At 44.4% G+C, this 15,087-nt stretch overlaps 5 protein-coding genes across 5 annotated transcripts; 3 read left to right on the top strand and 2 right to left on the bottom strand.

The window, feature by feature from the left end:
• Nucleotides 1-1,879: 1,879 nt before the first annotated feature.
• LOC128451328 (histone H2AX) lies at nt 1,880-13,412 on the top strand. The gene is made up of 3 exons (XM_053435117.1): nt 1,880-2,265; nt 9,091-9,101; nt 13,012-13,412. The coding sequence occupies exons 1-3, from the start codon at nt 1,889-1,891 to the stop codon at nt 13,410-13,412; spliced, it is 789 nt and encodes a 262-aa protein (XP_053291092.1). The 5' UTR covers nt 1,880-1,888.
• On the bottom strand, nt 2,395-3,971 carry LOC128451333 (histone H1). The gene has a single exon (XM_053435123.1). The coding sequence runs from the start codon at nt 3,948-3,950 to the stop codon at nt 3,324-3,326; it is 627 nt and encodes a 208-aa protein (XP_053291098.1). The 5' UTR covers nt 3,951-3,971; the 3' UTR covers nt 2,395-3,323.
• Nucleotides 6,950-7,551, top strand: LOC128451326 (histone H4). The gene has a single exon (XM_053435115.1). The coding sequence runs from the start codon at nt 6,965-6,967 to the stop codon at nt 7,274-7,276; it is 312 nt and encodes a 103-aa protein (XP_053291090.1). The 5' UTR covers nt 6,950-6,964; the 3' UTR covers nt 7,277-7,551.
• LOC128451313 (histone H2B-like) lies at nt 9,620-11,369 on the top strand. Its single transcript, XM_053435100.1, has one exon. The coding sequence runs from the start codon at nt 9,631-9,633 to the stop codon at nt 10,003-10,005; it is 375 nt and encodes a 124-aa protein (XP_053291075.1). The 5' UTR covers nt 9,620-9,630; the 3' UTR covers nt 10,006-11,369.
• LOC128451305 (histone H3) lies at nt 11,125-12,785 on the bottom strand. The gene has a single exon (XM_053435093.1). It carries the CDS (start codon nt 12,674-12,676, stop codon nt 12,266-12,268), a length of 411 nt encoding a protein of 136 aa, XP_053291068.1. The 5' UTR covers nt 12,677-12,785; the 3' UTR covers nt 11,125-12,265.
• Nucleotides 13,413-15,087: the final 1,675 nt, after the last annotated feature.

Raw genomic sequence — 15,087 nt, forward strand, 5'->3', positions numbered from 1 at the left:
CCAGAACGTTACTTGTTCTATTTTATGACACATGACACACGGAGCTTCTCTTTCCAGCTTCTCCTTCCTCTTCTCCATCCCTATCCCCCTTCCCCGGAATCCCTTTGCTTTATCACCCGCAGATCCAGGGCCTCTGTGGCCGCACCATGGATTGCGGTTTGTGGATCGCGCACCGGGGGTCGCAGTGTTGGATCCAGTGTGGCGGATTCTGAGTCATGTGGGCTGATCGTGGTGCTGGTGGCGGACCCTGTGTCGCGTTGGCATTGGGCACGGGCGGTGGACCAGGACCGCGGTGGTGGCTTGTGATGGGTCCTGGTGGGCGGCGGTGGACGGTGACTGAGGACTGGAGTGGCATCTGGTCTGGATGGTTGCTGAGCGTGGACTGTGATCGCAGCGGGACTGCTTGGCATGTCATGTTGGGGTTGTTCTTCGGGATGTCCTTCGGGATGTCTACCACTCATCCAAATATAGCTGTCCAAGTGGAGATGGGGGTTAATGCCCCTGAACCTCAGATACAAACAGATTATTCTAAACTACTGGTCAAACCTACAAGGACACAAAGAAGAAGTTATGTATATACAGCAACTAAAATGGCAAAAAAAGTATCAGGTTACTTGAAAAACCACAGTGCAAGAGTTCCTTTTCCTCCTGTATGACATGACTTTTATATTCAACAACAAATTAAGAAATTGGGCAGAGATAGTAGAGGTAAGACTACGGACTACACACAATACTATAGACCCAATATATACAGATGGGTAAAAGGAGCCAAAGGAAGGAAAGACTAGGTTTCCTTTCGTTATCCCAGAGTTAAATGTAAATTGTATACACAGTAGAGATAAAAAAGTTATAGTATGTTCAGATTCACTATCAGCATTGTTGTCATTACATTCCATCTCATCCCATTGCAGAGCAGATATTATTTATGACATATATGAAACACAGACTACATTATTCAAGAACTGAAGTCAGATTCATGTTGGTCCCAGCTCATAGGGGCATTGAGTGAAATGAAATAGACAATTCACTCACTAAACAATCATTAAAACATGAAATAATTATAGAGGAAACATTCAGTAAAACCTTAAAAAAAACAATAATAATGAGTACCATCATGACTGACTGGCACAATCATTTGGTATGAGGGAGGGAAATGAGGCCATATGTATCGGTTAAAGCAAAAAGTGTGGGCAATGAAAACAACAGGGAAAAACATCAGAGAAGAAAAAAAATATATCAAGGCAAGGACAAACAGCACTACATACCATGCAGTCAAAAGGGATACATCCATAATGAATGTGAACGTGGTTTAGGGGAAGAAATTGTGGAATATGTCATCAGTCACAGCCAAAGATATAACACAGACCGAGGAAAGCTACAGTTGGATCAGAGGAAATGTGGGGTGGAAGTGTGAAATCAGAAGAACTTGTTAGGTATATGGGAAGGGAAATATGAAATCCTGTCAGAGTTTTTAAAAGAAACTGGATAAATTAGAAATATTCAACTTTAAATTGAGGGGCGGGGGGTTGTTTGGTTTGAGAAATTATATCAAGAATATGAATAAACAAAAAACTGAACAAAGAAAACACTCCAGTACAGTAGGTGGCGGCAATGCTCCTTTAACATTAGGTGCTACCCGCAATTAAACAACAAAGAAAAGAAGATCCCCGGGTCCTGATTGGTGAGAGGCTCCCCCTGGAGCTCAGCGCTGCCCGAAGGAGCAACCCACCGCTTGAGTCCCCGCTGCTTATTGGAGGAAAGTGCCGGCTGTTCTCTATGGTTGGTCTGGCATGAATCGTCCCGCTCGATCCGCGGATATATAAAGGAGGGCTCGAGCTGTTCACTGCAGTGTCTCTTGACGTGTCTTAGGAAACATTCCACATCCATTATGTCTGGCAGAGGTAAAACCGGCGGAAAGGCCAGAGCGAAGGCAAAGACTCGCTCCTCCCGCGCTGGGCTCCAGTTCCCCGTCGGTCGTGTTCACAGGCTGCTGCGTAAAGGCAACTACGCACATCGCGTTGGTGCCGGCGCCCCCGTCTACCTGGCGGCTGTGCTGGAGTACCTCACCGCTGAGATCCTGGAGCTGGCTGGAAACGCCGCCCGCGACAACAAGAAGAGCCGTATCATCCCCCGCCACCTGCAGCTGGCCGTCCGCAACGACGAGGAGCTCAACAAACTCCTGGGCGGAGTGACCATCGCTCAGGGCGGCGTGCTGCCCAACATCCAGGCTGTTCTTCTGCCCAAGAAGACCGAGAAGGCCCCCAAGTCCAAGTAAAGCAAAGCTTCTGGAAACCACCGACACAAAGGCTCTTTTAAGAGCCACACACTCTCCTCCAAAGAGCAAAACTCCTCATGTCACACAGCAACTTAAAGTATACACAAAAGACGTTTTTAGATTGGATTCAACTTTATTGTCATTGCACAGTACAAATGCTTGTTAAAAACCAAATGCAGTTTAGCATATAACCAGAAGCGCAATAAAAGGCAGCAATAGTGCAGAGTGCATATTTAAAGTGAAGTGACATTTGTTAATACATAAGATATGTACAGTGATAAATATATATGGAATAGGGCAGTATTTAGAGGTATTTTGTGATATAAGAACGATGAATACACTATGAGCAAGATACATATATATGCATATATATCTATATCTATATAAATATGAATACACTATTGGATGCATAAAAGATACAAACTTCAAATTGCAGTACGTCGAAGGTACATGGATCCTTGGCATACATCTCTCATGATGGACGGTATGAATGCAAAAACAACACATACTATCTTCTTAATGAAATAGAAACTACTGTGGGTAGAATAAATTGAATGCAACATTCACCCTCTTTACATTTGTCATTATGCAAATCTAGGGTGAGAAGTAAACATATCTATTGGTTACACATCTTACAAACTATTATATGATAGTAATGTAGTCATAAACAATCACTCTGGTACCTTTGCTTAATCTGTAACATGAGCTTTTAGGTGCCGTGTGTCCGGTCACATGTTGGATTAAAGACGTATTTCACATGAATCAGGTTTTCATATGTGTGTCAGTAGTAGTCTGCCTCTCCTTCACACAGAGTCTAAAGCTATGTTTATATATTATTTGATGTTAACTAACTTCTAAATCTTAACATTGAACGAAAAACCTTAAATATATTTCTATCAAACTTGAGTCCCTTTAGTTAAGAACTCTGTCTCTACATATGTATTGGCAGTGGTGATGATTGATGAGGAAACAGCTCTTTTTGGAAAGACGTGTGTGGCTCTTAAAAGAGCCTTTTACCAGGATGGACATGTTTCACAGTGAGGACAGCTCACTTCTTCTTGGCTGCTGTCTTCTTCGCTTTGGGTTTGGCGACCTTCTTCGCGGGGGCTTTCTTGGCAGCAGGGGCCTTTTTCACCACCTTCTTAGTGCTCTTCGCCACTTTCTTGGGGCTCTTCGCCACCTTCTTGGGGCTCTTGGTGGGCGTCTTGGCCGCTGCTGGTTTGGTCACCTTCTTCGGGGACTTTTTAGCGGCTGCTGGCTTCTTGGCGGCCGCCGACTTGGGCTTTTTAGCCACTGCGGGTTTCTTGGCGGCGGGCTTCTTCGCTTTGGGAGCGGCCTTCTTCACCGGCTTCTGGACCTTAGTCTCCACCTTCTTGCTCATCTTGAACGAGCCGGTGGCCCCGGCTCCCTTGGTCTGGACCAGGGTCCCGCTGACCACCAGCTTCTTGATGGTGGTGTTGACGCGGGAATTGTTCTTCTCCACATTGTAGCCTCCGGCCGCCAGAGCCTTCTTGAGGGCGGACACTGACGCGCCACTGCGCTCCTTGGACGCGGACACGGCCTTCACAATGAGATCACTGACACTGGGGCCGGCGGTCTTCGGTTTCACGACCCTCTTCTTGGCCGCTTTGACCTTGGCGGCGGCTGGAGCGGGAGCTGGAGCGGCTTCTGACATCTTTCTCTTTGCGTATAGATCAATGACGAACTATCGGAGTGAATTACCGGACTGATGGAGAGTCCCGATCGGGAGGCGGCACTTGAACACAACATGAGAACCGTGGAGACTCAGTCGAGCCGTGGCTCCCGTGTTTAGTGTGAACGCCGAGACACTTGTGTTTTCTCTTCACTGATAAACGAGTAAAAACTCAGTGGGTGAGCGGAGCTGGGGGCTGACAGTGAGGAAGCGGGTAGCGGACTTATTTGTCTTCATATTGAAGTCATGCAGAGCTCTGATGCTCTCTGCATTTGGTCGGTGGAGCCTACAAACACGACCCGTTCACCGCGGTGAGCAGCACTGCTCAGCGGTTTTCCCCACTAGTTTCTCTCCTAAAATGAGTTCAAAAGCACCACAGCTCCACCAAAACCCGTTTCCTAGCTGCTCCACATGTTTGCTCGGAGAAACCGAGTGAAAACAAGCACCTGCTGATGATCTCTTTTTAATAAAATCAAGTAATTGTGCAGGCAGCAAACACACCGCTGATGGCCGAGGCTCCTGGTGAAGTTGAGCCAGACTTCCTATCAGAGCCGTGAACGTTTCATGCTGAGAATGCTGGAGAGTCAGTAGCGATACAGTTCATATCCATGTTCACTTCAAGCAATGATTAAATTAATATGGTGGCACATTTCTCTCATTTAATAACAAAAGTCAACAGGTTACATCATTTACTTTCCAGAAAATGCTCAAGCTGTAATTGAATTTGAGAATTTCTCTACTTGGTAAATACCAACTTTTGCTCATCATATTAACACTGGGATACATGTTTCTGTATATTATGATCATTATTATTTTGTAAAAGGATCATTTAAACATGACAAACGTTTCTGAAAAACGATGGGTGAGAAATCTCTGTTAACCTGTCAATATGTTTCCTATTGATCAATAGATCAATTCTTCTCAGATGTGTATGGCCAATAACACATTCATATTACACAATAAGGCCTTAGTGTCAACAAATACTGTGTTTATCTCAACACGTGTGCAGTATGTGAAAGTGTTTGTGTAAATTGTAGCATGTAAACATGTCATTTTAACCATTCAAACAGACTTTATTTACATATTACTTTATATAAAAACACTATAACACACAATACTCTAAATGCTAACAATGATTAAAAAGAACACCCCCCCAGCATAACAAAAATAACAGTGTTGTTGTTGATCTCATAGTTTTTAACTCATGAATCAAAGGTACGAAAGCAAAGACACATTTGAGAGATGGTCCCTCTGCCCAAAGGTTTGTTGAGTTTGTTAAGACGCATTTATTAGTCCCAAACACAGGCACAGACATCTGCTTTTAACCCATCTGGTGCAGGACACACAGAGCAGTGAGCGACCATATACGGCGCCCGGGGAGCAGATGTTGAGGGAGTAAGGTGCCTTGCTCAGGGGCACTAGACAAGGGTAGGGATAATCCTCTTGGATTTTTGAACAGATTTGTTTCTTTTGTTGTTTCTCCGTGGAGTCGAGCCAGAGACGAACCAGAGACCTTTTCTGCCCAAAGTCCAAGATTCTGCCACTAGTCCACCGCCTCTGTAAGACTGAAATCTATATTATCCATGTGTGCGTGTCTGTGAAGCTGGCAATGAAAGTCAACTTTAAACAAAATGCAGTTTGTTAGACAGGGGCAGTTTGGGAAGAATATGTGGGAAATGTGTAGCCCTCACATAGTGACTTTTAGTAACCTTTGCTGCTTGGTTTTAATCTGGAAGCTGGTTAAAATGAGTGTGCGTCGCATCGCTGTTCAAACGTGCGGCGGTCTGATAAGGCCCGTTTTGGGAACTTTGAATCTGCGACATTCATTACGATGTACTTTACTTGTTCTCATACTTAACTTTTTATATTAAAGCATACATCTCTTAGCTTCCACATGCAGCTGCCCCAGCTTCAGGAGGGCAAATAGGCAAGGCGTTGTTTTGTCTGGAGATGGCGCATGCTTACTGAAGACTCACAAGGCGGCATCTTAATAAATACTTGTTGAAATTAGACCAGACCGGCTCTTCTCATATTCGGGATAAACAAACACGTTGACAAGCTCCCCGCCGTTGTTGACTGACAGCTACGGGTGGCGGGGGATCAAAATACAATGTTAAGGATGCCCCCACAAAAACCATGACCATTTCATACAATGTCCATATCTGCAAATGAAACCAGATGAATATAGTAAAACAGAATCCAGCCGAATGTCAGGTTGTAATCAACAACACTTTCAAGCATACATGAGGTTCTTTTAAAACTGGTCAGTATCCAATGATGCCAAATGAAAGGTGAACATAGTCACAGTGTCAGCCCGGACTTCTAATACATGTTCATGTCCATAACACTGTCACAAACAGTTCCAGACACGCATCAAGTTCTTACACTGCTTGACACTGCACTCACACGTTTGGTTGGGGATTGTGTTTAAGATAAAAAGCTATTTAAGTAGTCAAAAAATAAACAAACCATACTTGGATACATACCTGGTCACTTAGGTTACAATTTTTATTCTAATAATGTTATGGAGGGTTTTAATTGCTGGGGTCAAAAGGACTCAAAGGATAAACAATTTAAATGTGAGGATAACAGGAGGGCTAAGGGAGAAATCGTGAGCTGAGTCTTTGTGTGAGCACTGTTTTTCATTCAAGGTGGCTCAATATCCATACATTGACTAAGTACTTCCACAATCAGTCCAAATGATACTCTTATTTCTAACCAAGCCTTTTTCACAGGCACTATTCCTACTTGATGGAAACGTGCTACAGTCCTACTGCCACACAAAACTGATAAAGTGTCAGACTTTAATAGCTACCGTCCTACATCCAAACCTGTGGAGGCGCTAGCGCACCATAGACTTAATTATCAGCGGCCATGAGAATCCACAGAGGAAGAAGACGCCTGCCTCTGTCTTCTACCAGGTCCTCAGTCAGGCTATGAGTAGCTGTGGTTCCGCGGAGCAGGGTATTGACCAGATCTCATCTTACTGAAGAAAGATGTCTGGACGAGGAAAGGGAGGAAAAGGGCTCGGTAAAGGAGGCGCAAAGCGTCACCGTAAAGTTCTCCGTGATAACATCCAGGGAATTACCAAGCCCGCCATCCGCCGCCTGGCTCGCCGTGGCGGAGTGAAGCGTATCTCCGGTCTGATCTACGAGGAGACCCGCGGCGTGTTGAAGGTTTTCCTTGAGAACGTGATCCGCGATGCTGTCACCTACACCGAGCACGCCAAGAGGAAGACCGTCACCGCCATGGACGTGGTGTATGCTCTGAAGAGACAGGGCCGCACTCTGTACGGCTTCGGCGGATAAACTTACTTTCCAACAGCTCAACAACACAACGGCTCTTTTAAGAGCCACACACTTCGTCAATGAGAGCTCACATCCTCTGCTCAACAACAATAAGTCGTTCTCCGAGTAGATGTCTTACAATGTCAAGATTTTGAAGTTATTTCATATCAAAACATCAAATAATGCAATTATAAATCGTAGTTTCCTCTTTAATTTCTAAATTTAAGTTACACTTGAAAGCCGTTTGTTTATATTTATACTGTTATTTATATATACACGTGTGTGTGTGTATTTTTATATATATATATATATACTGTAGTAACATCAGACGGAGCTGCTCTCTAGATATGTGAACTGAAACAACGTCCACTACCAGTTGAACTCTCTTGCATGTCCTGTCAGAAGCTTTGTTTTCCAATAGCTCAGCTTCTCCCGTTTTATTGCAGCTTCTTATCTGTTCTGAGTTTTGAAAATGACCAATGGAGCTGCACAAACTTGATCAGAACACTAAGTTTAATTTAAAAATTGTTTAAATCTTTTTTCAGGACCAGGGACAGAGCTGTGTGATTAGGTGCTGCACCTGACCAGTTTGTTGATTTGAATGGATGTTGAGGTGCAGCCGCTTTACGCTTCAAGTCTGTGTAGAAACACACGGGTGAAAAACGAGTAACCCCCTGTATCTACATAACTTTAAAATAAACAATAATCTGACCACAAATTGAGGAATTTACATTATTCATTCCATCTTTCACTCAAGCACGTGGAGAGTGGTAAGACAACCAGAAAAACAAATGTTGGTCAAGCTCAATAAAATCATCATGTTACTAAAATTATCTGACTACTATTTTGATTCAAATAGATTTACAAACAGACATTAACATGAATACACTCACACATCCGCACCCATACATTTATATATATATACACACAGACACACAGACACTTAGTGCATATCTAAATTCACAACGAGCAACTACATTTGCTGCCATGAAGAACACACGAGTTCTTTACGTGCACACCACAGCGTGCGTTAGACACTGACTTTCCCTCGTACTGCGGGAGTTTGGCAACGGCCTTACACTGAAGCCTTCTGGACCCTGACTGACTGACCTATGGACTCACTCACTGGTTAATGGACACACTATTGCAATACACACTAAAAATAAAACACAGCACTTGATTGGTTGTGTAACCAGATGTTACCAGAGAGAAACTTTGTATTATACCTGGGTCCACTGTTCGTCAACAAAGTCACTTACCAGATTGTTCATGGTAACGCTCCTCACATATCACTGTGTTGCTCTGAGCGAGTGAGTGGGGCCCCAGGGCCTGTGTGCGTGTGTGTGCTGTCTGGGATTGCAGTGCCTGCACTTTGAAAGACAACGTGTTATGAAACTCTATCTGAGTGATGTGGCCGACTTTTAACCGGCTGAACTCTCCCTGTACTCTATTAAACAGGTCTTGACGCTGCAGCTAAATGGACTATTCTATTCAGAGGCAGCAGGCAGGACGATTATAATAAAAATGTGCCAAATTTATCACAATCATCTTGTTCCCTTCTTTTCTTTGGGAGGGCAGTTCCCTATTGGCCAGTTACACCTGTATATGTTCCACGCAACTAGGAGCCGATACCGGTTCTGCTGATGGGTTGATGCTCTTCTACGGCACACAACAAACCTTCTTGCTCCTGCACGTTTGGCTGTTCTATCCTGGAAGAGCTAGATTATCTCTGCTACCTGATAGGACTTCAGGGACCGCCTAATGCTACAGGTAGTGACAAGGACACTAGCAGAGCATGAAACTTGAGAAGATTCAGTCAGGAAGGATGAGGAGAGAGCGAAGGTCAATGGCCAGCACATATAAAACTGTTCCCTTTGTGTTGTTGTCTTGCTTTTGCCTCTTTATTGCACTTGTTGTCACTTTCATTTGCACCAAAACCGGTGAAATTCATTCACAATCACTTGGGCTTCCTAAATGGACAGCTTGATGAACCTGAAGTCAAATTGACTAGGTGGTTTACTGTGACCATTAAGTGTTCCCTTATCATTTAGAGCTGTGTATTTATCAGGTTGCTTTGGTTCAGATTGTTTTAAATGATACTTATGTGATGCTAACATAAATAATACAAAGTTTCAGGGACATCTTGCATTTCTTAACCCCCCAAATGTTGCAGTTGAGCTCAACAGTTCCACCTCTGTCAGCAGCAGAATAAAGGACTCATGAACATGGAGACACGCCCCCGTGCTGTTACACTGGCACTCCACATTCAGCCAATGAAAGAGAGGGAACGGCACATAACGATTTACATGTGATGTGTTCAAATACAGCCTGGCCACCAACGTCTGTATTCATTGGAACGAACAAATCTCGTGACAATGCCTGACATAACGAAGCCAGCGCCCAAGAAGGGCTCCAAGAAAGCGGTGGCGAAGGCCCCCGGTAAGGGCGGAAAGAAGAGGAGAAAGTCCAGGAAGGAGAGCTACGCCATCTACGTGTACAAGGTGCTGAAGCAGGTCCACCCCGACACTGGGATCTCCTCCAAGGCCATGGGCATCATGAACTCCTTCGTGAGCGACATCTTCGAGCGCATCGCCGGTGAGGCCTCTCGTCTGGCTCATTACAACAAGCGCTCCACCATCACCTCCAGGGAGATTCAGACCGCCGTCCGCCTGCTGCTGCCCGGGGAGCTGGCTAAACACGCCGTGTCTGAGGGCACCAAGGCCGTGACCAAGTACACCAGCTCCAAGTAAACAACTGTGCGGAGACATCAAACCAACGGCTCTTTTAAGAGCCACACACTTTCTCTATGGAGACAAACTGTCCTGACTTTAACGAGAGGTCCATCAATATTTAATCAGCTGCTTTTAACTAATAATGTAGCCTTGGTAAATAAAATTGAAAATAATAATCATGTTGAATACATTCTAATCACACTGCATAACTTCTACAATTGAAAATAATTGTTTTGAAATCCAGTAGCAGTTTTCTACTGCAGGACGTGTTGTCCTCTCTCAAATCAGTGATTGTAACTCATGAGGTGTTTTTTTTTTCCCCTGGTGGTGATAATTGTGTTTATAAATAAGCTTATGAAATCATTGCTCCTCAGGGTCAGAGGGATAGATGTATTGTTAGAACAATGACTTCTATTTCTCAGTGCTTTCTTATCATTCATATATATATGGCGGGCTATCTTCTATGGCTAGGTGAATATAATTTTGATTGGTGGAACGCCACATCCTCTCCAGCTGCTGTGATGTCAGTTTTAAAACAGGTCTTTGATTACTAAACCATGGAGCTAATCTCCTGAACGTAATTTACGTGTTGTTACCGACACATGACTGTGACTTTAATGTCAAAGGGAAACATTCTTTAATGTCTTTTACAGTATTATCAAGCTTGACAAATATACCTTTTTTGCGTATTACTCTTTCTATGTGAATATTGAGCAACATTGAGTGAAAAACTGTGGTCAAACCAATATACATTTCTCCCTTAGCCCTCCTGTTATCCTCTAATTGAAATAATTCTAATTCTAAACAAATTATAATAGCAAATTGTAACTTAAGTGTAATTTTCAAGTGTTTTTTTTTTTTTATGATGTACTACATGATTAAAGTATTTTTGAATGATTCAAATACATGTTTACATGCTACTATTTACCCACAGCAATGTACACAACACTAAAGCCTTCATTTGTAATACGAATATGTTATTGGCTATACAAGTCTGAGAAGATGTGATCTTGATCAGTGGGTGCCGTGCATGGCTGCTCACTGCTCTCTGCGTCCTCCTGTGTACACCAGATGGGTCAGAGCAGAAAACAAATTTCCCTCCTTGCATGTCGTGTGTGTTTGCATGTGTGTGGGACAATACATGTAACTCGTACCACTTATCTTATTCATCAGTGGGTAAAATATGGACAGGTTGAAAGATATCTCACTCGTGAGACAAATCGTTTTCCAAACACATTTGTCATGTTTTAATGATTATTTTACACAAATAATGATCCAAATAATATACATAAACATGTATCCTAGTGTTAATGTAAAGAGCCAAAGTTGGTATTTACTAAATCAGACAGCAGAGAAAATGCATATTCTGCTAAATAAATGATACTTTTGTAATAAATGAGAGAACTGTGCCACAATATTAATTTGATCCTTGCTTGAAGTGAATATTGCGTAAAATGTATTATTTAAACATGGATATAAAATTGAGTCCCAACTCTAGAATGACTCTCCAGCATCCTCAGCATGACACATCCTCGGCTCTGATAGGAACCTCGGCCCTCTTGATGCTAGTGATATTTGTGTTCATAGCATTCAGTTCTACTAAACCTTTTCCATCACAAGACTATATTAGTGGGGTATAAATGTCCAGTTGATTAATTCCTGTAATGCAACCGTTACGATTATGTTCAAGGCTGCATAGATTTCACTTGTGTATATGGGCTGCAATCCCTGGGAGACTTGTTTTGGAATGGTTTACCAAAGGCCCCGTTTTCAATAGCTTAAGCTGTTTACGCCGAGTAGATCAGTTTCTCAGACGAAGCTAAGTCATCTCATTTGAAATGAATATTTGATTTCATTGCAGCTCTGACCATGGTTCCATTTGACAGACGAAGTGAAAGTAGCAATACTAATCTATTTTAGATTAATAGCAGGCCGGGTCTTAGCTTGCATAATTTCCAATGTGTATTCTTTGCAGAGCTATTAATGTAACAAATCTTTTTCTGTAACCCTTCTTGTGAAAGTTGTCAGTTAGTGTGGTAAAACTACCAAACAATGTTGCATGTATAAACCGGTAAAAATATTTCTTGTAATAAACTGTAGTTAATTTATTTAATACTTCAATGGTATTGATATGTACCTTTAACCCTGCAGTCAATTATTTAGTGTTTTATATGTATTAACAGTCTTTAACGAGGAGGGCAGCGGAGGAGATTTGTCTTGAGTGCAGTGAAGTGGCTCTTAAAAGAGCCGTTGTTATGGTCAGTGGAGCAGCATTGGTTTAAGCTCTCTCTCCGCGGATACGGCGGGCCAGCTGGATGTCCTTGGGCATGATGGTAACCCTCTTGGCGTGGATGGCGCACAGGTTGGTGTCCTCAAAAAGGCCGACCAGGTAGGCCTCGCTTGCCTCCTGCAGAGCCATGACAGCGGAGCTCTGGAAGCGCAGGTCGGTCTTGAAATCCTGAGCGATTTCTCTCACCAGGCGCTGGAAGGGCAGCTTGCGGATCAGCAGCTCCGTAGATTTCTGGTAGCGACGGATCTCTCTCAGAGCCACGGTACCGGGCCTGTAACGGTGAGGCTTCTTCACGCCGCCGGTGGCCGGGGCGCTCTTACGCGCAGCCTTGGTGGCCAGCTGCTTCCTGGGGGCTTTGCCTCCGGTGGATTTACGAGCGGTCTGCTTGGTTCTTGCCATTTTGTTTCTTGTCTCTGATTAGGGAGAAAGAGTGAAGCGGAGTAGAGCCGCTCAGGTTTTAAACTGCTGAGCCAGCCGCGAAATGGTGACGCTGCTTCAGATTCCCGGGTCCTGATTGGTGAGAGGCTCCCCCAGAAGCTCAGCGCCGCCCAAAGGAGCAACCCACCGCCTGAGTCTTCTGTGCTTATTGGACAAAAATGTCGGCCGTCCTCCGCTGGTCTGCTTGGGGCTTCTATTCTGTTTGGTCTGGCATGAACCGTCCCGCTCGATCCGCGGATATATAAAGGAGGGCTCGAGCTGTTCACTGCAGTTTCTCTTGACGTGTCTTACGAAACAATCTACATCCATTATGTCTGGCAGAGGTAAAACCGGCGGAAAGGCCAGAGCGAAGGCAAAGACTCGCTCTTCCCGCGCTGGGCTCCAGTTCCCCGTCGGCCGTGTTCACAGGCTGCTGCGTAAAGGCAACTACGCACATCGTGTTGGTGCCGGCGCCCCCGTCTACCTGGCGGCTGTGCTGGAGTACCTCACCGCTGAGATCCTGGAGCTGGCTGGAAACGCCGCCCGCGACAACAAGAAGAGCCGTATCATCCCCCGCCACCTGCAGCTGGCCGTCCGCAACGACGAGGAGCTCAACAAACTCCTGGGCGGAGTGACCATCGCTCAAGGCGGCGTGCTGCCCAACATCCAGGCTGTTCTTCTGCCCAAGAAGACCGAGAAGGTCCCCAAGTCCAAGTAAAGCTTCTGGAAACCACCGACACAAAGGCTCTTTTAAGAGCCACACACTCTCCTCCAAAGAGCAAAACTCCTCATATCACCCATCAACTTAAACTATACACAAAAGACGTTTTTAGATTGGATTCAACTTTTTTGTCATTGCACAGTACAAGTGCTTGTTAAAAACCAAATGCAGTTTAGCATATAACCAGAAGCGCAATAAAAGGCAGTAATAGTGCAGAGTGCATATTTAAAGTGAAGTGACATTTGTTAATACATAAGATATGTACAGTGATAAATATATATGGAATAGTGCAGTATTTAGAGGTATTTTGTGATATAAGGACGATGAATACACTATGAGCAAGATACATATATATGCATATATCTATATAAATATGAATACACTATTGGATGCATAAAAGATACAAACTTCAAATTGCAGTACATCGAAGGTACATGGATCCTTGGCATACATCTCTCATGATGGACGGTATGACTGCAAAAACAACGTTAGTTACGTATTGTAACTCTAGATTCTATGAGTATAGGCGCAGCCCTTTAAGGCTATCGCTAGTGGGTTTATCCCTCGCGCGCATGCGCAGCACTGAAAACTTTAGTCCACGCCCACCAACGGTGGGCCCCGCCCCGGTCTCACCTGCATAAATTGGGGTGAGACCGGCCGCTCGCTTCCCTACTAATAGCTTTTTCTTCAGCCATAGAGGAAAACCAGTGAGGCCCAAGACTTAAAGGGCTGCGCCTATACTCATAGAATCTAGAGTTACAATACGTAACTAACGTTCTATATCGTATAGGCTTCGCCCTTTAAGGCTATCGCTAGTGGGTTAAAGGCGAAGCTCGATGTTGTCCATGCCTCACTGGGTCTGTACAGTACCACAAGCATAAACACATCTGCCTAATAACCATCAACCATTCCAGACGTTGTGATGGAATAATGTAAAATATTCCAATACGGAATGGTCAGGAAAGACTACTGCTGTAAGACGTGGCAGACGAAAGTTACGCACTGTAACAGTCCAGCAAATACAGAGTAGAAATCAAACGTCTCTCCCCATCTCCAAAGATGGAAGGGAGAACGTCACACAGAGGCATCCAATAATCCATCACTCTGACAAAACACTCAGTACAGAGTGAGTCATGGAGAAACGGGAAACATCCCGCAGATAAAAGCGGATGAAGGAACAGGGAGAAGACCAGGAAGCTGCAGTGCAGATATCTTCTACCGTCATTCCTCCATGCAAAGCCGCCGAGGAAGAAATTCCTCTGGTGGAATGTGCTCTGATGCTCTGTGGGGGGTCCATGCCCGATGAAATGTAAGCCTGTGAAACGGCCTCACAAAGCCAGTGAGACAGGCGCTGTGCCGACAGAGGGAGCCCTTGAGAATGCTCCCTGTAATGCACAAACAGACGCTGAGAACGTCGCACCGGGGCCGTGCGCGCAACATAACATGCCAGTGCGCGCACAGGACAGAGAAGATGGGAAGTTTCCTCTTCCTCTGAATTGTGAGGGGGTGGAAAAACCCCTCCAAAGTGATCACCCTGGATCGGAAAGAGCTCGTGATGCTTTTAGGTGTAAAAGCAGGATTAGGGCGTAGAATAGCCGAGCTGCCATCTCCTTGGATCCGAAGACATGAAAGTGCCACAGAGAGAGCAGATAAATCACTAACCCTCTTTGCA

The sequence above is a fragment of the Pleuronectes platessa genome, chromosome 11 (genome assembly GCF_947347685.1).
Source record: "Pleuronectes platessa chromosome 11, fPlePla1.1, whole genome shotgun sequence".
Taxonomy (NCBI): Eukaryota; Metazoa; Chordata; class Actinopteri; order Pleuronectiformes; family Pleuronectidae; genus Pleuronectes; species Pleuronectes platessa.